Below are 24,609 nucleotides of genomic sequence, written 5' to 3' on the forward strand. Positions count from 1 at the left end.
CAAATAAGTTAAATATCACAATCCTGCCAAGCCAACATCTGTTTGTCGGAGATGGTCGGCTCTATTTGGGTGTGATATTATGCTCAAAGTAGATTTCAAACAATGCGGTCTCCAAAAGCAGATATGATCAGCAACAATACTCAGGACTAATGTGGCATATAAGCATTTGCCAACTGGCACTAAAGGGCTGAAATAATGGAAGAAAAGACAACAGCATGAAAGACTATTAGATGGCAAAGTGGCCTGCTGCTTTCCTGTGGTTTATTCTTCATCTTAACAAACCTTCATAATGTGGCAGCAGAAATCAAAACAGAGCCAGTCGGACCTTATATCTCTCATCTCCTTTTGTCCATTTTTGAATAGACAAGGCAAAATGTAGCAGGTCCCTCTTTAGACCTTGAGAAGATATTGTGATATTGTTGCTGTAAATGATACACCAACGGGCTTGCCATGTTCCATGAATTGACGATGAGAAATGGTTATTTGACCTCTGGCATCAACAAGTTGATTCCCATTGAGGACCACCCATCAGCGGACATGTCCTCTCTTCTGGACCATTCTTTTCAAGTGTGTGACAACCCCAGTATGACAGTCCACACATTATACAATACAATACAAGCACAATATATAGCAGCTTTTAGTAATTGGTAAAACACAGGCATGAAGGGAAACATTTCAAAAACACAGGGATCGATCAAATATGGCTAATTTAAGGTAAATACAAATAACACATTGCACTTTCTCTGATAAACAGAGAAAAACATCTGCACAATTATATGAAATTACATCTTTTTTTTATCTAACACTTTCACACTGAACCTTTATATAGTCACTCCTGCAGTTCTGACATCACCAGCATGCTGTTTGAACCTAAATCACCCGTCTTGTGCTTTCTGCTGCTTAGTTTTGACTTCAGTGTGTCCATATGCCTTGAATCCATGCGACTGGTCAGTCAGCTGTTTTCATGAAACAGGTGTATCTAAAAATGACCGGTAAGGATACATGCAACAGCCCTCGGTCATGTGATTCCAACAGGTCGATCACTGGGGCCACACGGTGACCGATCGCGTTCATTCTGCACAGCTGCTAAAAGGTGACATCCTGCAGGCCTTGCTAATACAGATGTGGCCTCTCTGACATAATCAAAATATGAGGTAACATTTAAAAGTCCAGATAACACAGTTACATCTGGAGCGGTCTGAATCTAACCGCCTATCCCACCTATGTGCTGAAGGATTTTAATCAGCCCATCGGCTGCCGATGCTCACCTGTGTTTTGACGATGCCTTGCCAAGATCCACTGCATCGGCTCCACTCGTTCTCCCATAGCCGTCGACTGCACGACTCGCCTCAGCCTCGCTCTCCCCGACACTGACGAACAGTGGTGGGGAGAGAATTCATGAAGCGATGATTTTAAGATAAACGTGCGGGCGTCATTGTATCAACTGACGGATGAATGGAGTCACAGCCGAAAACGTTGCTCCGCTGTTATCCGCTAGTGTCAGAACCATGCACTGACACACACGGCGTAGTAAATTAACGACACTGGTTTTAAAACCGCTGGATGCCTGGCGGCTGTTCTCCCATTAACTGCAACACGTCTTCAGCGGCGCCGCGTCAGTGACAGAGGCGCATTCTCACGTCTTCCTGTCGAATTCCAGAGCTGTTTCTTATCCAAACGACAAGTCTTTTGGTTGGTTTTCGGTCCGTAGCTTGACTGAGCCACTAGTCGAATAGGATTCCCGAATCCTAACGCCAACAGCAGCTAAACGAAAAGAAGCATTTCACGGGTAGCCGCTTGCCCCTCCCCCGGACATTGCTCCCCATAGGAAAATAAAATAAGTATGGATTGATTATTTTCCCGTGTATGACAACTTAAAGCGGTAACCTGGCTGCTTTTTATAAACGGAAGACAATTTTACTTGATGGATCCTGCTGTGAAGAGCGCCACTGGTGTTTTGGGAATACCAAGGAATGACGTTCAGAGAGAGGAGTGTTTTTTCGAGAGGCTGCTGTCGCTTCCCTTTGTGGAGACACCCAAGGAAAATATAAATAATACATTTAAAAAACAGAGAGTTGTTGAGACCAAACGTGTGTTTTGTGTTTGATTGTTGTATGAGCTGTTCATTTAATGGAATTATTCAATGATGTATAATGCAACTCTTGACTTATCCAAAAGAAATCAGTGATATTTGATTGAGCGAGGTTGTGACACCGCGCATGCGCTGTTTGGTATATACCCAAAGGCATATACGGTATAAGAGCTACCGAACGCAGCACACCCACCGAAAAAAAGGGATGATTTTAAGAAACATCGTTTTTCGAATGTCAAAAAAACGTATGTAGCCATATATACTATATGGAATTATATACATGTATGTATACAATGTACTTAGTATTTTACTACATTTTATATAGTCTAGATACTAAATGGCTAAATAAAAATCATTGTACAGATCATTAATGTGGGCATTTACAGGTTTCAGTCTATACTGTCTTTACTGTCCTCCCTCTCTCGCTCCTACTCCTCTGGGAACAAACCTACAACAACAATAGAATAATTTCCAAATTGTATTGCCACTGTTTAAAACCACACATTAAATGCATTGGTGCATTAGTAAAGGGTATTGCTAAAATATCCCTACACTAATTCACCCAAGAGACATTCAAACGCATATTTATTATGATACATTTATGATGATACAGAAGGGTTTACTTTTCAAAACTTCAAGTCTGCAAAATGTGTGATGAAACTAGAATGTACCCACGCACACATGGAGAGAACATACACCCTTCCCATAGACTGGCCATCTGCCTGGACCAGGGTGTGAACATGTGACCTTCTTACTGTGAGGCACCAGTGCTAAATGTGTTTAAGTGTTAAAAAATACAGGTGATTTGTGTGAAAACAGAGGCGAGTTGCATAAAATATGTGAAATACAGTTTTGTTTTGTTAAAAAAACTGGCTTGTTTTCAGAAAATTCACAAGTGTTTAATAATATAATGATTTAAATAATGATCTCAAAAGCAGTTTTAGAGTAGGCATCAGCAGTCACCTCAAGTAAGTTGAAGATGTTTTACCTCTCATCCAAGAGGCTTTATCAGTTCTAGTTTTCTGGTGGAGAGTTTCCAGGTATTTATCTACCCCAAAGTGATGACAAGTAAAGTGGTCAGTCCAGAGTCCAGTTGTCTACTTTAAAACTGCTTTTGACAATAAAACAGGTTTCTTTATGTTGTTAAACACACAGGAATGTGGTGAATGAGATATATATGTAAATTGTGTATTGCAGGGGGCAGTGGGCAGTGTGGTGACTTAGTGGTTAAGGAAGCGGACTTAGGTCTGGAAGGCTTCAGGTTCGAGTCCACCAGCTGCCAAGTTACCACTGAGGTGCTCTGAGCATGGTTGTGTGCAGTGGTGTGCTGTGTCACAATGACAAGTAGTTCACTTTTCTTCCTTCCTTCACAGGTGAGTGGCGTAAAAAAAAAAGATTTGCATACATTGCAGCTAAGAGGTTTTAGAAAATATATCCAAGTGAATATAATACATGTAAGATAGGGATTTTGTAGGAGACTTAGAGAGTGAGTCTTGTAAAAAAAAAGATGCCCCCCACTTTTTGTAATATACACAAGTTGAGGGTATACAGCTGAGGCTATTGGGTGTTACAAATCACCACGTATACTTCTGAGTAACTTCCGGTAACCACACAAATGTCGCAAAGCGGTAAGAACTACTGACCACATGCTTCGTTTTCATGTATAAAATTGTGTGGTTATCGCCTGACACCTAACCGATAACTATCTTGACCCGCTGCTTTCCTCTTTGGTTGGTCGTACACTGGGCGTAAATTAATCTGTGTGGCGTCAGGGAAAATGCACATGGGAATGTATACAGTCATTTTACAAAGAATGCATTGCAACTAGCTGAAGTGAAGTCAAGACGCTAAGGAACCGTGCTGAAAACGCCTAATAACTGTGATCTCATTTACCTAGAACTCTTTTAAAGCCTGCTTACCCCAGGGCCAAGGGTTGTATGACATAGATCGCAAGTCTGAAAATAGATGCAGTGATGACTGCAATAGATGTGTTAACTGCAACAGGTTTTTGTTAGTGTTTATGTCAAGGTTGCGAACATTAAAAAAAATTGAAGAAGGAAAAACATTGCATATTTCTATGTCTATAATGTCATTTTACAGCACTTTTATATACATGGGATGCTTTGAAGCAGATAGATTTCTCTTCCTATATAAGACCAACATGCTTATTTGTTGTTGTTGTTGTTGTTGTTGTTGTATGTTATTTATCCTTGTGTTCCAGCACTGTACAGAATATATACTTCCATACTTATAATAACATTTATAGTGTTATAATGTTGAATTATTTGGATTAATCATGATTATTTGGAATATTGATTAATCATGATTAAACTTCCCAGTAATTCTTTAATTGTTAAGAAATAAAATACAGTTATTTATAAATACATTTAATACCAGCTCATCTCACCTGACAAATATTCTAGTAAATGCAGGTTTATATTAAGTCGCACATGCAGTTGTAAATATTTGGTATTATGATAAAATAAGAGTGACAGCCGTATAGTTAAATGCAGTTATAAAAGTTAAACTCATAGATATTTTAAGCGACTGCAGTTAATGTACTCGGCTAACATTATCAGGAATACTGTTAACAATAAATAATAATCCTTACTTCAGAAACCTGTATCTAGAGTATAATAAATTCAGAAGGACTACCCCCTTCATCTTTAGCACTTGGTACATCCCAGCCTCTCCTCTCCCTCCCATTCTCCTTCCTCCTTCTTCCAGTGTCCTCCATCTCTCCGCTATCCCCCATTTTCCTGTATTAAGGACACTGTGTCTTTCAGAGACTATTGTGATTTCCCCTCCAGGTGATATCCTTGCCGTCAGTATTGGACAGACTGTTGGAGAGGTATGTAATGTTCGTATATCATCTCATTTAATTACTGCAGGAAATAAAAAGGTGTCGTTTTAGATGTGTGTCCATCGTATATCCTTTAACATGCATGCTCATGTGATGCATTTACTTTTTTTTATCATTAGTTACTTGTCTTACCACATTTTTTAATATAAATTTTACCTTGTTTTCACAGTTATTGTGTAACTTTATTTTTCTTCTCCATCCTGTTTTGCAGTCATACTTGCAGGCATATAATTTATAAAACATTAAAGTGGCTGAACAGAGAGGACATATAATTTATAAACATTAAAGTGGCTGAACAGAGAGGAAAAATGTTACATTTTTGCTATTGCTCCTGGATAAGGTGTTGTCCAGATTAAAAAAAACAAACAAAAAACATTTAGACGGTGTATGAGTCAGCTCTGCAGTTGCAGTATCTTTTGTCGATCACAAAACAGCTTATCCCAAAAAGCCTTATACAGGAAGCTGCTCTAACATTCTGTTTGTGCATCCTCAAACTATAAAAAGTCGTTGAATATGGGTAATAGATTTAAAGCCTTGAATTACAAGGATGTCGTCACAGTAACTGCTAAAGAAATAAACATTTGTTGTCCTTCGCAGTGCTTTAATCAAGCCATCTTTTTCCAAGGTCACACTTAAGGCCCATTGCCATAGGTCTGCCTCACTGCTCTACAGTGGATATTAGCACTTTCCTTGATATGACTCTGCATCCTACAACGCACAAAATGATTAGGTCTGATTTAGAAGTATAATCTGTGACTATTGGTGTCTCTCTCTCTCTCTCTTTTTTTTAAATCAAAGCAAAGCAGCACAGAGCTGACCTTACAGAAAGACTGGTGACCAACTACTACTGACCAGACCACACCTCAGTTTCTAAGTCCATGGAAGCCAAAGCTAAGTCTGGGACTCCAGCACCCAAGGCATCCAAACCAGAGAAGAAAGAACCAGCAGCCCCTCGCAAGACCGACCCTGCATCTGCCGCACCTGAGCCTGAGCTTCTTCCTCCTCAGGATGGAGCAGCAGACGCTGATGCTGCAGCAGCAGGTGGTGGGACTGCAGCCTCTGGCACAGACTCCCTGGAACACTTGAAACCCTTTCTCATTGGTGGTGCCATTATTGCAGCAGGAGCCATCTTGCTGGGAGCATTGCTACTGGCAAGAAGAAATTAGAGGTCCTGCGGATTGGTTCAAGAACTACCATGGTGCAGAAGGGGAGAGGGTAGCCACTGTGCAAATAAGGTTTCATTTGGCTTTTATAGGTTTGCTTTCCACCATTTAAACAAATTAAATTGCTGATCAAGGCTGTATATGAGCACATTTACCCAAAGCATATGCATGTTGCTGCAAAACGGCTTCATAATTATAATCAACTCCTTGGAAAATATGTACTATATCAAGTTCAAAAACCAAAACTCTCATATGCTCATATGCCTATGCATATAGCTTATGCAACAATTTTATCTTGGTTAATTCTGTTCGTACAAATATTGACATAGTCTTTCAATATTTGACACATTCCTGCACAATAAATATGCTTGGTTCACTTTGCTAAAAGATATTGTATTCAAAATGTTGAAATGTTTGGACATGGCCTGACTATCAGACTTGGTTTGTTTAACTTTTTCAGAGGAGAAATTACAGATTTGACAGTTAAATATGGATTCTTATAAATTGCACCTATTTTATCCAACTGAAAATCATGATCACGTTTTTACTAGTAGACCAAAAAGTTGTGCTCTTACATATCCCCAAAACAAAAAATGGTCCAGTTTATTTTTTAAATTTGACATTATAAGAGAGACGCTCGAGAGATGATAATCATGCAGTGGTGTGAGGAGCTGTTGGAAAGATAACATGTATATTGTGCTGCTAAGAATACCTGTGTGGTTTTGTCTTACTGTAGAATAAGAGCATTTTTCATTCCTATATAATCAAATCAATAACCTTTCATGTCTTACACCATACACAGCAGTCATGCTGTTTTTTCTGTTTGCTCCTTGGCCCTAGCAGCCATTTGTGTTAATGTACTGTATCAGGTTTATGACCTGCTGCCAAAACACTGGAGCTGTTTGTGTTTTCAATGAGCTTACTGAGCTTCCTCCATCTCTACTACAGTAACAGTCAAGTGTAGAAGAAATACTTATGTATAGTTTTCTCAAATGAAAAAAAAAAAAGTCATACAGCCTCCATTATTTGGCTGCATAGCCTCACCTGTACAGCTACACATAATATTGACCACTAACAGGTACATTTTATGAAGATGTTCCTGTTGTATAAGTAGATAGCAAAGACAACTCTCACTCCATTCAATAGGACTTTTGTTGAGATTTTATTTACAAAAATACATATTTTATGAACATTCTTCATTCACCAGTGAACACCCTAAATACATCCCAACGTTGTCACTATAGAGAGAATCTTATATAAACTTCACCTTATATTGTACTATACAGTGTACCAAAAAAAGAAAAAAACCCGACTTTCATAAATTCAACAGCGTATAAATGCAATAATTCACATAGGAAGCATCATTTAGCACCTGTGCTGTAGCAAGTTAAATTTTTAGAAATTATGATAATACTGTTGGTATTTATTACAATGTCAAAGATCGTAGTGTTTCTGGTTATAATGAAAACAGCAGCAATGTTGTTGTTCATGATGGCTGTGATGATGATGGTTGTGATATATTTTTGATATATATAAACATTTTCCTTATGCACACTCCCTAACACTCAAAATGTTAACGACAGGCTGTAATGTAATATTTATTAAAGGCAGTGAACCATGCAGACTAAGTGAGTATCTCTTTGATTCAAACATGTTTGTTATGTCGTGTTCAAATAACATAATTAATTAAGGTCACAAGGATAAGAATGTACTGTGAATATACTTTACCATGTGTGACATACATTTGCTTTTGATTAGTTTGTTACAGTTGCTTCCATTGTTTGGTCTTTGACATGTTAATCCACATAGCCCATACATGGTCAAAATGTTCTTTTATTTTCTAAATGCACCCCTACATAATGCCAAACATGATGGTAAATTATTTAAGTTAGGAATTTGTAAATATGCAAAGGCATATTAAAATATCACATTATTATGTTATTGTATTTATTTAATATTCTATTAATTTACACTATGGTGGCTGAGTATTCTCTAAAAAAATAAAACCCTAAAACAAATACAAAATAAAAAAACGAGTTGTTAAAAGAAAAAAAAGGGAGAGGCACCAAGATGGAAATAAGATAAAGAATGTTATTCTGGTCAAAATATATTGTCCCATTACTAAATTTCAACCAAAAACTGTGACGAAAGAATTTTTCCTACAATTATGTACTTATTATGTAAATAGTTTCATGTAAATAACATTAGGAAGAAGAGAAAACAGTTCTGTTTTTGTTTGAGGGGTACTGATTTTGAAGAGCCGCGATTTCCATTCCTTGACGGATGTGACGTTAATTTTCTGCAGGCGGATCCATGTCGGCGGAAGTTAGCGCAAGACAACGGAAGTTGACAGTTGCAAAAGAATTCTAGACGACACGCTGTCGTTAGTCGCTGTTATAATTTACTAGAAAAGACATACTGGTGCAGGTAAGTCCCTTCAGTGCACAATTTTTGCGTTGTTTGGCTACTCATGTCTCACGTTAAATTATTTTGCGTAGCAGTGCGTCACTTGCGGTTGAAATTAGTTAGCAGTTAGCTGCTGTGCTTAACTCGTGGCTAGGTCTAAATCAGAATAACAAAACATTAATTGCATGTAAGTCTAGAGTAGTAATTCCCAACCACTGTGCCGAGGCACACTGTGCTGAGAGAGGTCATTAGGTGTTTTAACAAGTTTGTTCAGTCTGTGTTGGACACTTAACTGGGCTGAAAACCTTTTTTATTGCATGTAAATTTTCTTTGCTCTTCAAAGCATGAAAGGCAGAACATTCAAATACTCTTCTGCTAGGTGGCAGCAAATGGCTATGAAAACAAAAGAAAAAAGATAATAAGAAACCCCCTAGGTATTAGTGTCTGTTCTACAACAGCATTTGTGTCTCGATCCACTCATCTAGAAAATTTTCCTCATTAAAAATAACTGAAAATCAATTTATTCATTCAAGACCTCCAGAATTATACTGTTAACCCCCCGCCCATCTAAACATCAAAACATAGGTATAAACAAATGATAATATATAAGATAATATAAAATACTAATTAATAACATTTTATATTATTGTTATCATATGGGTAAAATAACCGAGCAAGGGACAGTGAGCAAGACAGTGCGACAGTGTTGGGGCCACTAAGCATAGGAGAAGAATTTTATTTATATATACATGTGATTAAACAGTGAATCTTCATCCCTTATCACTCCTACATCATCAATTCAGGTGGAAGAATGGAGCCCACTTGAGCACTGAGCAAAATCTTGGCAATAGTTGCAGACTTGTAACATGGAATACTTGTATTTCAGGAAGCTCGTATCTAGCTCCTCTGTACATTTAAGTACATTTTATGATGTCAGATGTCTTAACCACCAACGCACTCTGTCTCCAGGTGTTCAACAATGATCATCCCTGTCCGGTGCTTCACATGCGGCAAGATTGTGGGCAATAAGTGGGAAGCATACCTGGGTCTACTCCAAGCTGAGTATACTGAAGGGTAGGTTCATGCCATTTATTCATATAATTCATTTTACAAATTACTAACTTTAAAATAGAAAATGTATTTGATTAATCTACTTAACATTTTTGATAGTTAGCATTCATAACGTTGCCAGTGCCATAACCATCTTTCCTACCACCTTAACACATCTTACCTGTGTCCATAAAAAGCCTCTTAGTTGTAAGTCCATAATATGATCATAAAAGGGTAACAATTACCAGAATCTGCTACATCGTCATTATATGAAGCCGCTTTCATACTGTTTACTTATTTATTCAGTGATGTTTACATACGGCATTAGTACTAACTGTACCTTCTCTTTTACCTTAGTGATGCTCTAGACGCCCTGGGCCTGAAGAGATACTGCTGTCGGAGAATGCTCCTTTCTCACGTGGATCTTATTGAAAAATTACTTAACTACGCACCCCTAGAAAAGTGACTTTTGTCTGCCTGCTTCCAACAACTACATGGACTTCAAGTGGCTACTTTGAAACATTCATTTAATGTTTATTGTGTGATGGCTAATGGCAGTCAGAAAGACTTCAGGGACATATGGACTTTCATGTAAATGTGTGCATCTTTGTAATGTGTTTTTTTTTTCTAAATAAAGCAAAAATGATCTGATTAACAGAATCTAATTTCTACTGTCTCTAAAAAAGCTGCCTTAATGTAGTTACCATTTATTAGGGCTCTCCAATTTAACTAATTTAAATTACGACGAAGACTAATCTCTCACCAACTACAGTTTAAACTAATTATGGTTTTGGCTATAATGACCCAAACATCCTATTTTTTTCATAGCAATATTCACTAGCATTCCACTGTATTCGATTCTTAATTTAGTAATTTATTTGTATTCAAAATATTTTTGAAGAATGTTACATTGCTTACTATATTTAATTGTGTAAACTTTTTTGTAAGATTTGAATAAGATACTTTTATGAGAACATTACAGTTATTTAGGGGGAGGTCAAAAGGAAAGTATACAGGAAATATTACATTTCCTTTTGATTATGTTCAATAAATGCAATGTTTTGCCAGAGTAAATGAGAAACCATTTTAAATAATGATCATATTAATCTTTACCTAAATAGTTATCATCATGATTTTACCCAAAATCAAGCCGTTCTGTGCTGTGAAGGTGAAGGGAGTGCATTTATTGTTGATGATGTTAAAGGCTATCAAATTAGGTTCGAAACCTAATTCTATATTGTAAAAGCATATATTTAACATACAGGAAATTAAAGCATTGTAGATAATCAGGAAAATTGTTTAATTTGTTAACTTATTACAAAAGAAGACAATTTTACACAAATGTTTTGCATGCAACCTCTGGATGTCCATGAGACAGACTACTATTTTTTTTTTTTTCCATAAAACAAGCAAATGTCCCAGTATGTACAGACAAGAGTAGAACTTAAAGTAGAAACAGTTTTGGAACAAATCTTCAGTCTCACCTCAGCATTTGTCAGGTTATATACAGCTTGAAGTAGAAACAAAAAGTCTTGTCTTTTCTCTGCTTCACACACAGACATGACCAGTCTGAAAAGAAGAAGGGTATAACAGTAAACACGCCCTTAAACTGGACATATTTAGCAACATTTGGTACATATAATTAAGTATATGATTTGTAACTTGACTTCATGCTTTATAATGTCAAAAAGTGGGTTTAAGGCAATTATAAATCTCACCAAATCTCTACACATAATGTGAAACATAAACATAAAAGTAATGTAAGAATAACAAACTTAACCTCTAACTACTGAACATCCAGGTTCATTCTTGTCCCTCGATATTCTTCTGGGCCTTCTTCTTGTTCTCAGTATGACACTGTCTCAAACATATACAGCTGGACAACAGTTTGTTGTCTGGTGTCCTCATAGTCTACTATACCTTCCAGGACGGTATATGCTACCTTACTCCACATGGATATGAAAGAAAGACACTCAATTGTACATGGGCTGCTGATTTACCAGCAGTCATTTTCCTCTCACTGCTTAACCAGTGCCATTGTATTGTGCCATACCCAGGTACTGCACTCAGCATTGGCATTGATGGCATTGATTTCATATCAATACTTCTTCCATAAATGACCAACTGCTCATATTAGCAAACGTGCTGCCTAAATAGTTTGAGAACAAGGAGAAGTACTTTATCTAAGATCGCTTAATTATCAAATTTACACAGGCAGTGATATATAGTGAGTGACAACACAAAGAGAGATTGAGATCTGAAATGGTCAAACCTTTTTTCAGACAACAACTACATATACAAGTTAAAATGCCTTCAATATGATGACATTTGTGGATATTTATTTGCAGAGTATGGACAGCAGACTGATTATGTGGCAGAACTAAAGAGTCTAGGCCTGACTTGGATACATTTTAAGAACAAGAAATACGTGTAAAACACTGAAAGAATTGTAACCTTTACCATTTTGTCTGATAAGGGTTGGAGGACATTACCACCAGAATTATATTAAAGTATGGTTAACCATGAGAAGCATAGAGGAAAGCCTACCATGTCAGCGGTATCGGTCTCTGTAATCTCTGTGTCTATCCCGATCGCGTGAATGCTCCCTGGACTTCTCTCTACTCCACGACCGTTCTCTGCGCCCCTCCCGTCTTCGGGATCCTTCCCATCCAGAAGAATCTTCTGTTCTTTCTCGCTCCCTGTCACGGCCCCTGTCACGATCTCGGTCTCTGTCTTTGTCCCTAGAACGACTTCTGTACATGTAAGTGTGTTTGTGAGGCATTTAATGGACACATCACCACAATGGACTGATCCATTTATGTTTCTCTAAATTCAAAGTCCAAAGATGTAATTCCACCTACCTGTAGCTGTAGTTTCCTTGGATGGACACTAGACAGTCTTTGAGCGAAGTAACCAAGGCCTGACAGCGTTCATCTCCATACACTCTGGACTGCTTAATGATGGCAATAGCAGTTAATAGTGTCTCCATTGACACATCCCTGTCTCCTGCATTAACAATCAGTGGGATTCTATTACAAATACTTACGTACATTAAACTACTTCGTGACCCAAAAAGTAGCTAAACACATGAAAAGCACAAACAAATTAAAGGCTAGCAGAATGCTTTAGCACACACGTTTTTTTGTATTGGAATTATATACTGAACAATTAGGCTTCTGCTACATTGGATATGAATTTTTTAATCCCTTTTTTTAACCATCTATATTCAGTTAAAATCACATACATTTTATCATGTCAAATCTTACAAAACCACTTATTTTCTCTCATGGCCTTATTACAATTCCTATTTCTACTTCGTGGTTTCGGCAGCTTGACTTACCAGCTGCTGCTCCAGACACTGCCTTGGAAATGGCACTGCTGGCAACAGCTCTATTTCTGTTCATTAGTTCTTCAAAATCGTCATCTGTAACTTGAGTTGTTTGCCTGAAAAAAAAAAAAAAAAAACAAAACAAAAAAAAAAAAACAAAAACAAATTGTAATATGTGGAAAAACAAGTATAGTTCTGCTTGGTCAGTTCAAAAGCCTAAAGCCAACCTCTGCCAAGAAAGAAGAGCGGCAGAAAGCAAGTGATTTCAGACAAACCAATCACTCAAATGAAAAGACAAGAATTTATCTAGCAGTGACAAGCTAGGTGCCTGTTTACTGATATGTTTGTTTAGACCCAGTGAATTTAATAATACATTTACTGAATGGAGAGCACTGTTTCTGCGCAAAGGCTATTAAAGAAATAAGGACATTTTGGATTCATTATATTATGTTCTCACTTTTGTTGGTTGTGCATTATGCTGCTTTGTCCATCCTGGTTGAAGAATGCTGGGTTTATGTGAAGACTAGGAGGTGCTTGGATGGGAATCTGGTGTGAAGGAGGGAAAATGAAGGGGGGTGGCACTGACATGTTTGGAGGCATGAATGGGAAGGGAGGAGGTTGCTGACTCAGGAAAGGTAAGGGTGGGGGTGTGGACATAGGAAAAAATGGAGGTTTGGGCAAAGTGCTGGGCTCCTGTGATGACGATGCAACCGTTCCCGAAGAATCTGAGTTTTTTGAAACACGAGGGGGAACACCTGTCAGGAAGATTATTTTTTAAACAGCAAACATTATATACATTAACATGTGATATACATCAACAAATGTTATACATGATTACGATGTTCTTACGTTTCTTTGCAACATTCTCAAACAATTTGAGGTTCTGGTGAGTGGCAAAACGGCACTCGACTTTTTCTCCATTTACTTTACACCCGGGTACTTTTTCTAACAATGTTTGAAATGATTCTGTGGTCGCCACCACCACTTCGGCATAGCTGCAGTATAAAGTAGAATAAAAAAAACAAAAAACAAAAGATGAATAATCACATGACTTATGCAATTACAGAATATTAAATACTTTATACTACTTGCAAATCCTCACCCTCTTGACTGGCCATTTACTTTGTTCTCTGCAAATTTGATTTCCCTAATGTCCTTTACACCCAAGGTCTTTGCCATTGATGTGATGTCTGCATCAGACGTCCACTGGAAAAGTAAAAGGTTTGATTTACGATTACAACACTGCATTTCACATGGGTTTAAATGCGTTATTATTCTCATTAAACTTAGTCCGCTGTGGTTTTGTAGCTAAGTAATAAGAAAAGGTTGTGTAAGTTAGGTTTCTGTCAGAAGGTTACAAGGAAAAACAAAGAAATAAATAAAGGGAAAGTGACTCACCCAAGGGAAATTTCCTATATAAAGTGCAAGACGTTTATTTGAACTCCCTTCATTTTCGTCTGTTGATTTTGTCTCATATGAACTTGACGTTTTCTTTGCAGGTGACACTTGGTTTTTAACTTTCTTGTCAAGATCAACTGATCCAGTCAGAACAGCATCAAAGAGTTCATTTGCTTCAGCAATCCTGTCCAAATCCTAAAAAAGTATTAGTAATTCAAATAGTATTATTCATGCCCTGCCTAGTACATAGAGCCAAAAAACAAAAAGCATTTTGACAGTATTATTTGACTAGACATACTTTTATCCGTTTTATCTGTTACACATGCGTACAATCTTGCAAACCGCGCACAAAACTCACCTCCTGGGTCTGATTCATATTCCAGTTGGAGGTACTTGGTCCGGGTGCAGCCCCGTAAGCTGCCATACGGGCCTCTGATAATCCGAATGATGGCAAGACGTTATTTAATTTGTCGCTATAAATTTACTTTCCGTGTGCAATACAGGGCGATTTATGGCAGCAACGGCACAATGTTCACGTGATGTTACCAACGTTCCACCTTATGTTGCGGTTGCTTATATTACCTCCGACTTAATCAAACATTGGAGCGTAAATAAAAAAATGACCACACATGAAATCGACCAGCCGACATTCAGCAAGAATCTATGCTTTAATGAAAGGGTCAGAAATCAAAAGTATAAAATGAATACATATACGGATGGTACTAACTAGATGTTGGTCTCCGGTGAGCTAACGCTAGTTTTACCATTTGTTTAGAAAAATGTCCCAGTGTGCTGAGAAAATTGGGCCGACTAGCAAAGTCATTTTATATTTTGGTTCCCTTTGTCAGTTCCCCCTACACTTTTCTTCCTAAATCCTTAAGAGATAAAACGTTAAATTATTTTTTTATAAACAACATCAATAAGATAATAAATAGGCAACATCAATTATTGGACCTTCCTATTAACAACAATGTATTACTGTAGCAAAAATACAACGTATTTTACAATATGACATAAAAGTGTGCACCGCTTAAAGTCGCCCCCCACGCTGTTGTGTAAATTCTGACTTTGGGTCCAACGAATCAGCCTCACAACGAACGAAGTTATATTTTTATCTTAACTTTCGTGCGTCTCCAAAAGAGTAACAGCATGCTGTCATCTGGCGCTGCAAACCGAGTGAGTTTTAAACACATATACAGTATTTTGTTTATATGTTTGATACGTTTTATTGGTCCCACCGTGTAATTAACAGTAGATTGACTTCACAAAAAAGCTAACGTAATGTAATTTTCCCAGTAGTTCAGCAGCTAACTGTTTATTCTGTAGTTACAGCTGGAAGGTAGTTATACAACAGGACAGACAACAAAACAATCTTCCCTTGTTTCCTGTTTCATATTTAGCCCTTAAACGAGAATTCGCCTGCTACTGTAAATTGACAGCAATAACTTAAAATTATAAATTTACGTTTAATTGTGCTTTCTAATAACAATAATCGATTCCTTGTAATCATAACAAGATAAGTAGCGTCGACGAACTATACACCAAGAATTTAGAAGAAATATTTAGGTAATTAAATAAATACATAAAAAAGCACCGAAGAGTAGTAGATACAGTGTTACATTGTTGTACCAAAAGTTAAGCTGAAAAGGTTCATTGACATGGTTGTGATTTTTCAAGGGAAGGCAAGGAAAAAATGGCGTTTTGAGACAGATATCTATGGCTTGCCCTGGTCTTTATTACAACATGTTGTTTTTTTTTCACAGTTGGTGACAGGGTTGTGTGGCAAGGCATGGAGACCAGCCCTCTCAGGACTGGTATCAGTTCGTGGTTATCGAGGAGATACACCAGATGACACCAGAGGAGACCTGATTGAGATCCCTTTACCACCTTGGGAGGCAAAGCCTGACGAGCCCATTGATATTAAGAGACGTAGACTTCTTTATGAGAGTCGCAAGAGGGGCATGCTGGAGAACTGCATATTGCTCAGGTTGTTGTCAATGATCAATATAGTGAAATTAAATTATCACTGTTTTATTTTTTCCACACATCCCTCTTTCTCTGGTCGACTCTTGGGATAAGAGACTAAGACTAGAATTTAAAGTTTTTGAAACTGAGAAACTAAAAAATGAAGACTGTAATATTTTGGACTAGGAATAACATTTTAGAAACAAGGACACAGTTGTCTGGATTCATGAAAAGTGATTAAGAATCATATCTGACTGTATACAGATTAGTGTAATTTATAAATAACATGCTTCCAAAGCCTTAGTGTTAAAAGTAGCTCTTTGTTGTACCCTCTGTTCCTAATGCATGAAAACCTTATGTTATTATATATGTTATTATATACATAATTATGACTTTCCATTAAAACTCACGGCCACAATGTCATCCCTGTCTGTCTAGCCTTTTTGCAAAGCGTTACCTGAACACAATGACGGAGAACCAGCTGCAGCAGTATGACCAGATAATAAATGAACCAAGCAATGACTGGGACATCTACTACTGGGCCACAGGTAAGACTAAGAGGATGATTTGTGCTCAAACATTTTATTAGCTTCAAGATCCCAGTCAGTGCTGCAGTTACTGAACACTGGTGCATAATCTCAGAAACGACAGAAACTGAATTATGAACAACATGTCAATTTCTTTTAAGTGTCTGATTTTTTAAAGAAGATAATTATTTTAAATCTAAAATGCAATAAACCCTGTCTCCATATGTCTGTAGAAGCTCAACCTACTCCTGATGTTTACCAAGGAGAAGTCATGGATATGCTGAAAGAGTTCACAAAGAACCGCAACCAGGAACAGAGGTTGGATGCTCCAAGCTTGGAGTACTTGGAAAATGCGAGTCATTAAGGTCCAAAAGTCCGTGGATATCCTCAGAGATGAATATGTTTTGTGATGTTTGAAACAGTATAAATAATAGTGCCATTTCTCCAGAAACTTCCACCAGCTAAGCTTTCAGTGATAAGAGTCAAGACGAGGTTGTGTGGAGAATTTATGTAATATATCATGCATAGTTGAAATGACTTTACTATAAATACTATAAAATTATTTTAAAGCAATGCCTAAGAAATCCTCAATATGTAGACATGTGTGCTGTAAGTAATGAATATCTGTTTATTTCCTACATGCATATAAATTATTCCCATGTTGTGTAATACAAACAGCATCATCCATCCATCCATCCATTTTCATCCGCTTATCCGTTACCGGGTCACGGGGGCAGCAGTCGCCACCCAAATCACACTGCACCGTACCAACCCCCCAAACCTTCCTGCAGGTGGTGAGTCCACTGGAAGGTACCAACCTCCCTAACCAGGATTTGAACTTGCCCAGAAGGTGAACCCTGGGGTTCCACACCAAAGACAGAGACATTGCCTCTGGGCCAAAGCGCCACACAAACAGCATCATAATTTATAAAATAAACGTTGATCCTCAGTTCATTAAACTTCTCTCCTGTGTCACGGTCAACTTTACGTCAGGACTGGATCACATGACAGGAGGGCGCCATGTCCAACCACACTCACCCTTTGTTACATAACGACGGTTGTGCTGGCTGCAGTAACAAAAGTTGGGCACCCGATGGCAGTAGAGCCCTTCATTCTTAGTGACGCAAACTGAGCCTCGCTTAATATGTTGCATAATAGGAAAACAGTGAATGCAAAACGCAATATTTACAATACACGCAAAACATGAGGAATAACACCTTTTACCCCCAATATTTATCCTTAGCTAAAGTTTAATTAAAAGTCCCACTCTTTTTCTGCTATATCACTTCATTGAGAAAATTACATGATATGACAATGGCATAAAAAGTGCATTTTCCATTGTGCAAACCAACACAACTATTTCAACAACGTTACATTTGTCTCCTCATCCTGGGATCAGTGTACACGTCTATGTCGACTATGAGATTTCCTGCCTTTCTTTGTGATACAGTTCTGTGAAACCTTGTACTCGGTGTGCAGAGAAATGCCCTGTGGCCAAGAAATGTGCTCAGCATCATAACTGATCAACTCAGCTTCTGTACGTCCACAGAATCCAAATGTACGGCTGATTTTCAGCCAAGGTGTCTCATCATGGAGGTAATCCAACTGAAATTAGTCATTAACCACCTATAATTGGCTCTGATTATATAAGAAAGGAGGGGAGAAGGGAGATCAAGAATGAGGAATCTGTTCAAGACCTTTATTTCTTACCTGATCAGCAGTTTTTAGCTTCTCCTAAAAATAGAATGAGGTGATGTCAGAAGAGTTCCCCTCTGTGGTCCAATGCCATCTGTTTCACCAGTGTCCTCTCCGATCTAAACTGTTGGGGAGTGACTGCCATGACCTTGGCGGCGTGTTTGTATTGTATGTATTAAAAGCATTAAGAAAAACACAATTAAAATAAAAAAATAAATAATTAAAAAAAAATCGTCTTACCAGGATAATTCACTTGGGGCACCAGATGTGTGGTCATTTAAAGGGACTGGTGGAATATATTTAAAACCGTGTGATCATAACAAGTCTTCAAGTTAAACACCATATTGACTAGTCAAAGTGTATATACTAAATAATAGTGAGGAAGCATTGCAAAGATAAAGACTATTATTAATAAGTCTTAATCTTTTAAAATAAATAAAGGCCTTAAGGAAATATCAGACAAGTTCTTTTGTTTTATATACATATTTATTATGTACACTGTACAGATTTCAAAAATAAATAAATGGTTGATATTTAAACTTGTGCACTCCACATGTGTGAATACAAAGAGAAACTGGAGTAAAAGGAGGGCTTTAGTCATATCAAGGACAGACAGAAATCAACATCCCCAGTAAACACTGATGTTTACTCATACAAGACTTCACGATCTTTTTGTACAGTATTTTAAACAGAAAAGTTGCTGGTTAACCTCTCTTTGTCTGAAGCAGAATGCCCTAAAGGTCAGGAATGCAATTTTGTCCACCTAAAACAACATGGTATTTGGTCAGTGATGAGTTAGGGTTAGGAGGGTTAATACTCACGTTTCTTGAAACTAAAAGGCGTTGAGCGCTGACTGACGTTAAAGCAATATTTAAGCTGCTTTGCTCGAAGTGACTTTCACTAAGCTTTTGGAATGTAACGCTCTGTCAGCAGCACTCATAATAATGGCTTGTTCAACACACAAGACCATCGGCGCAGACAGACGACTTTGTTCCCTGGTTTCTTTTTGGGATGCTCCAATGTTCTGCTCTGACCTGAGATGTAGCTAACAGTGATGTAATGCTGTGATGATTATCTCCTGTTTCACCTTTTCCTCCCCCCGTTCCCTCCCACATTGAAAGGGAGCACATATGGTGAGGAGCAAGGCGTGGTTGGCTATACAAGGCGCACAGAACACTTTGTGCCCGAAAGCATTTGAGCAACGAGTGTGTTTGCGGGGTGGCAGGGGCTCTAGCTGTGATAACAGGGACGCGCCCTTCGTGTTTTGGTCCTACGGTGTCAGATTAGATCAGAAAGGTGACAGAGAGGGCAAACGTGTCATAAGTTGCTTCTGTCTAAATTCAGAATTTGGTGTTTTGTGAAAAAAAACTTGATTAATTTTTTATATTTCCAATCACCAGAGGTTGTTCAATAAACCAAAACACATCACTCCATTAGGTTGAAAAATAATGAATTTATAATAAGTCATAAGAAATTTATTTAGATGTATTCAATGAAAAGATTAAATTTGAATTTTAGATTAAAAAATTCTTACTCTGTTTCTCAGAATTCTGATCTCGTAATTATTTCATATAGAAAAAATAAAAGTATTAATGGTTGTTGTTTTCAGAAACAACTCATGTCTGGAAGTTTTTGCCTTTAATTACCTGACAATTCCACCCAGCACACGATTGTTTTAATTTGTATGACGTGCTGCCTGTGCGCACTTTCTGTAAAATTGTTTTTTTTTCTTTCTTTTCTGAGGATGTTCTTTTAAAACACGTTATGTGACAGTGACCCTGCTATAAAGAGAGGTTTGTTCCAGCTATACCATCAACAAGTGCAGTTAGTCTTAAAGAGCTGATAAAATAAAAAATAAACATTTATTTGTACATCTGAACTGTTCCAATACAGAATAAAAACAGTAAACCGTGTTGTCCAGTAGTAAACGGACAAAATAGAACTGAGTGCAGATATACTGTACACACACAAAAGGACTCACGAGAAATACAACCACACACACAGAACCTTAAATCGTCCACAGTGCAACACACGTGCACACATGCACACGACCGGAACACCAAAAACAACGGAATGTAATCGAGACCTCCACGGATTACGGCTTTCGTTTGTGTACATTCATTCACTTCACTCATCTCAGAGGAGGTCGAGCTCAGGCAGTGAAGCAAGCATATGCAACAGTATGTCGACGGACGGGCAGTACACCGGAACTATGAGCAAACCAAGGAACTCAGACAGACAGAGTCAAATGGGTGACCATGATGCTTATTATCCTCTACATCTACATTTTGACATATTCTCATCTGTAACCTGAGCAGAGTCTTTTGCTGCCTGCACTCATACACAAAGTTGACATTTCATTAGACCTGTAAAATATTGATAATAAAAATGACAAATTAAGGCCAAGGACCTTCTTTTTCCTTCTGACTCTAATGGTCAGGGAATGAAAATGTAGGCTACACTTGAAAAATACCGTTGCTACTTGAAGTAAATATTCATTCCATATATCTTTTTTTTTGGAAAACTAAATGGCGGCAGCAGAGATTTCAGGGAATCAAACCCATAACATACACACCACATAGACACCTGTACACTTTAATACTACATATTGATTTGGTTTAGTATCTGTACTTTTTATTTAGTGGACCTATTTGTCATTAGTGACCCTTGAGCTAAAATGCAATAAAAACTGCTTTATTACAGATAACACAAAGGAAATCCTACTGAACTTAACTAAAAATGTTTTTAAAATTCAAGGAGGAATCTGTGATTGGGAACTGCACTTGAAACCTTATTCATCAGGACAGAGAAAATACTTTCAGTGGTTTACACGACCCACACACTTCACAGTTGTCGGGGCAGATGCAAGGGCCTCCGCTGTGTCACAGCTGATTTCTTTAATGACCATTATTACTAATTTAGTAACTGATGACTAATTATCACAGATTTGCAGGGGTAGTTTTTTGTGCTGATTTTTACTGCAGCAGATGACACATTAAACTCCCAGCAGGCCATTCATGAAGCCGAACCTTTGAAATTCGCACAGAATTCGGGCTTGTATCCTCTGTGGCAGTTAAGGACGATTCCCGTTCTATTTCTGTGAGGTTTTCAGAAAAAACATTGATGAACAAAAAGGCAGGGTGATTTTCTCTCACTGACCAGAGAGCAGCACACAAACACACCATCTGATATTGGCCCATTATTTTAGCTCATTTTATAAAAAAAAAAAGTTCTAACAACCTAATCAATAAAACCACATTTTTCTATGTTTACCAAATGTTCAAGTTTTTTTTCTTCTACAATACAGATTTTAGCTTTTATTGCAATTCATGAAGAATATCAACAATCTGGGCGTAGAGCTTGGAATATTTTCAACGATATCGTTGTTTGAGCTGCTGTAAAATCATTCTCTTACAGTCGCACACAGAAAATGACCTTCCGCTTAGATTTTCTCTGGAAGAACAAGTTAAACTGAATCTTAATAAACTAAAAAAACAAACAAACAAAAAAAACATGAGAAAGGATGTTTGCTGACTCCTGCCCAGGGCCCGACCTGTGGTCTGTAGTCATGTTAGTAAGTAGTTTTTCTTTTTTTGTTGAGGGTTTTTTGGGTTTACAGCACATCACCCACATCACACACAGACGACAAAGGGTTTCAGCTAAGGGCGAATTATTACAATGGTGCCGGAGGAGTGAGAACTGAGGTCCAACATAATAAATGACAAGGTCCAGTTCTGTCTTGTTCCTTTCAAAATACACATTTGCCACAGTCAGTTTTCCTGATTTCCAATGGGGTTGAAAGAGGAGTCGTGACAACAACTGAAGACTGAAGACTCAAAGACATGAGAGTCAGAGTGGAACACTTCCCTCAGTGCAACACCTGCAGAAAGTGGTAAATGGGTTGCACAGGTCAGTTCCATTAGCATAGAGGTGCCTATCTGAATGCAGCCTGTCTCTGCCCCCACAGAGGATGGCAGGAGAAATCAGTTTGATCTATTTTTGGTCGGCAGAAATTATGGGTGGCAAGAGGTAGGCTACTGCTCTCTTATAAATACTGAAGTGTTTGACAATGTGGAGAAATTGATGTGTGAAGGGAAAAAAAGTCACAGGAGGAGAAGGGCACAAGGACAAAGTGAATACAAACATTAAAGGCATTTTTTAAGTTCAGACGAAGGGACGAGAAAAGTGTCAGATGGGAATGGGAATGAATTAAAGGTGGCGTCACAAGGTCTGAGGGAGGGGGCTATATCAAAGAGGCCTGAGAACAAAGAGATGACACACAGTTTGTGCAGCCAGAGGCTGCAGTCATGGAGCATGTGCTGAGGGCAGTGACTCTGTGGCTGATGCTGAACTTTAAATGGTGAACAACACTGGAGGCAGGTTGGTCCCTGGGTCCCTCAGGCCTTGAGAGCATGCCACTGGGCCACAGTGGTTCGAGGGTGGCCCATCATGTCTTTCCAGTGCTTCACCTCTGCAGGGCCACTCTTCCATGAAAGATAAATCTGTAGGAGAAAGAGAGTCAGTGTGGCTCAGGGATGATGGCAGGCAGATTGATGATATTGATAAAAAAGTCTAGCGTTTCAGTTCCCAGTCGGACTTCGAACCCAAACCCAGGACAAAGAGTGAACCTCCGGAGAAAGAATTTAGTAAGATGTGGTTCTAAGAGTGTAGTGATAACTAGAAAAATATGATATTTTGGATTAAAATTGACAGCCGGAAATTTAGGCAAGTACAGAAAGAAAACGTAAAGAAATAGGAGCTAACGTAAAAACGTGTCTAATCTGCTGAAGACAAACTGCAACAAGACAAGACACAAATGCAATTAATAGAACAAAGAATCTACTAAGAAAACAAGTTTATAAATAGAACAAGACACACACTGTGTCAATCAGTGCCAAAAAACATCTAAATAAATGAAATATTTAGTGACTGTGTGCACCTATCCAAATGTCATACTTAGCAAAACGGGAGCAAACTTACTGTAATTGTAGTTGTAGTTGAAAAGTTAGTAGGAAATATTTTTTCCACATTTTGGTTTGTGACGCTTATTGATATTTTTTATTAAACTAAAACTAACCAGATACATTTACCATAGCAGTGTTTTTGATTCTTTTCAATTGTTTTATACACAGGTCGGTTTATGCCATTAGGGGTCAGTAGAGACTGTCTAAGTGATCAGCTGCACCTCCTCACACAATCAGAGAGTACAACAGAAAAGGACAAGAAGAAGAAGGAGGAGAAGAAGGAGTAGGAGGAGAAGGAGTAGGAGGAGAAGGAAACACCTTTCCAATGACATCATTGCGGCTGAGCTTGTCCTTGTCCATGACAGTGATAATTATGGTGGTCTCCCTCAGCACGTGGGCAGGCACATCAAATGGGAAGGACTCGTTGAACACAGGGTTGAGACAGCGCTTCATTACCACCGTCTTCTTCTTTTCCACGCGCTTGTCCTTGTTCATCAACCACACTTTTACATAGGGGTCTGTGGAGGAGGAAAACTTTTTTTTTTAGTACTGGATCATTTTGTGACGCTTGGAACACGTTAGATAGATGAAACAGATGAGAGATAAAAGTGGTATATATATTTTGACTTTTTTATTTTTTTTTTACCAGAAGTGCCTCCAATGTCCATGGCTTTGAGGTTGCGGGCTTTGATGATGCTCACAGTGATGGTGTTGGCTGTGGGGTTGTAGCACAGAGACACCAACAGATCTCCTCTACTCCCCTGGAGAAGTGACACACAATAACAACACTCATTATTTATGTTTTCATATGCATCATTCTGCCGTCACTGCCTCTTCCCTCTTCCCTCTGTCTGTTTTTTTCCTCCTTCCACCTGACAGTCTCGCCATGGTCTCCTCTACTGCGTCTCCCACCACATTTCCCCTGGGAGCATCACGACAGCCAGGAATGACATCACTACTTACATTCTGTGTCTCTTTTCCCTCCTCCTCCCTCTCCTCCTCCTCCTCTTCCTCACTGTTCCTGTACCGTCCTTCTGCCCCCCCCACCACCACCTCTTTTTCACTCACGCTGCCATCACTGCATGGTTTCAGCTCCTTCCAGAATGTCTGCATGTTGGCCAGGTCCAGTTTGTTGAGTGGGATGGACACCTCTCCTAT

At 38.3% G+C, this 24,609-nt stretch overlaps 5 protein-coding genes across 9 annotated transcripts in view; 2 read left to right on the forward strand and 3 right to left on the reverse strand.

Annotated features, from left to right (window-relative positions):
- dagla (diacylglycerol lipase, alpha) overlaps positions 1-2,461 on the reverse strand; it is a 29,787-nt gene extending 27,326 nt beyond the window's left edge. The window contains exon 1 of the mRNA XM_008310072.3: positions 1,269-2,461. The gene's annotated coding sequence lies outside the window, so the exon portion shown is untranslated. The remainder of the gene's footprint in view (positions 1-1,268) is intronic.
- A 2,246-nt stretch (positions 2,462-4,707) lies between these two features.
- Positions 4,708-10,231, forward strand: polr2l (RNA polymerase II, I and III subunit L). 2 transcript variants are annotated; one of them, XR_003049692.1, is made up of 4 exons: positions 4,708-4,943; positions 5,754-8,545; positions 9,494-9,598; positions 9,932-10,231. XR_003049692.1 is itself a non-coding variant. In XM_017032421.2 (3 exons), exons 2-3 carry the CDS (start codon positions 9,504-9,506, stop codon positions 10,038-10,040), a joined length of 204 nt encoding a protein of 67 aa, XP_016887910.1. In that variant the 5' UTR covers positions 8,390-8,545; positions 9,494-9,503; the 3' UTR covers positions 10,041-10,231. The 2 variants fall into 2 exon arrangements, 1 of the variants encoding a protein (XP_016887910.1); XM_017032421.2 differs by lacking the exon at positions 4,708-4,943 and having other exon boundaries at positions 8,390-8,545.
- Positions 10,232-10,853: 622 nt separating this feature from the next.
- LOC103378756 (cleavage and polyadenylation specificity factor subunit 7) lies at positions 10,854-15,173 on the reverse strand. Of its 4 annotated transcripts, none has more exons than XM_008310075.3 (9): positions 14,659-15,173; positions 14,301-14,495; positions 14,005-14,108; positions 13,752-13,897; positions 13,360-13,627; positions 12,915-13,018; positions 12,436-12,580; positions 12,122-12,327; positions 10,854-11,143 (listed from the first exon to the last, which is right to left on the reverse strand). In XM_008310075.3, exons 1-8 carry the CDS (start codon positions 14,722-14,724, stop codon positions 12,126-12,128), a joined length of 1,230 nt encoding a protein of 409 aa, XP_008308297.1. In that variant the 5' UTR covers positions 14,725-15,173; the 3' UTR covers positions 10,854-11,143; positions 12,122-12,125. The 4 variants fall into 4 exon arrangements, with proteins under 4 accessions (XP_008308297.1, XP_008308296.1, XP_008308295.1 ...); XM_008310074.3 differs by having other exon boundaries at positions 12,122-12,315; positions 13,360-13,657; XM_008310073.3 differs by having other exon boundaries at positions 12,122-12,324; positions 13,360-13,657.
- Positions 15,174-15,325: 152 nt separating this feature from the next.
- On the forward strand, positions 15,326-17,467 carry sdhaf2 (succinate dehydrogenase complex assembly factor 2). The gene is made up of 4 exons (XM_008310076.3): positions 15,326-15,476; positions 16,064-16,287; positions 16,704-16,813; positions 17,026-17,467. Exons 1-4 carry the CDS (start codon positions 15,450-15,452, stop codon positions 17,154-17,156), a joined length of 492 nt encoding a protein of 163 aa, XP_008308298.1. The 5' UTR covers positions 15,326-15,449; the 3' UTR covers positions 17,157-17,467.
- A 136-nt stretch (positions 17,468-17,603) lies between these two features.
- Positions 17,604-24,609, reverse strand: part of syt7b (synaptotagmin VIIb) — a 74,491-nt gene continuing 67,485 nt past the window's right edge. The window contains 4 exon segments of the mRNA XM_025055502.1: positions 17,604-22,989; positions 23,770-23,969; positions 24,098-24,212; positions 24,520-24,609. The exon segment at positions 24,520-24,609 is cut by the window's right edge and continues 51 nt beyond it. Of these exon segments, the coding sequence (XP_024911270.1) occupies positions 22,885-22,989; positions 23,770-23,969; positions 24,098-24,212; positions 24,520-24,609 (510 nt within the window). The 3' untranslated portion in view covers positions 17,604-22,884.

This window comes from Cynoglossus semilaevis, chromosome 5 (genome assembly GCF_000523025.1).
Source record: "Cynoglossus semilaevis isolate Cse_v1.0 chromosome 5, Cse_v1.0, whole genome shotgun sequence".
NCBI lineage: Eukaryota > Metazoa > Chordata > Actinopteri > Pleuronectiformes > Cynoglossidae > Cynoglossus > Cynoglossus semilaevis.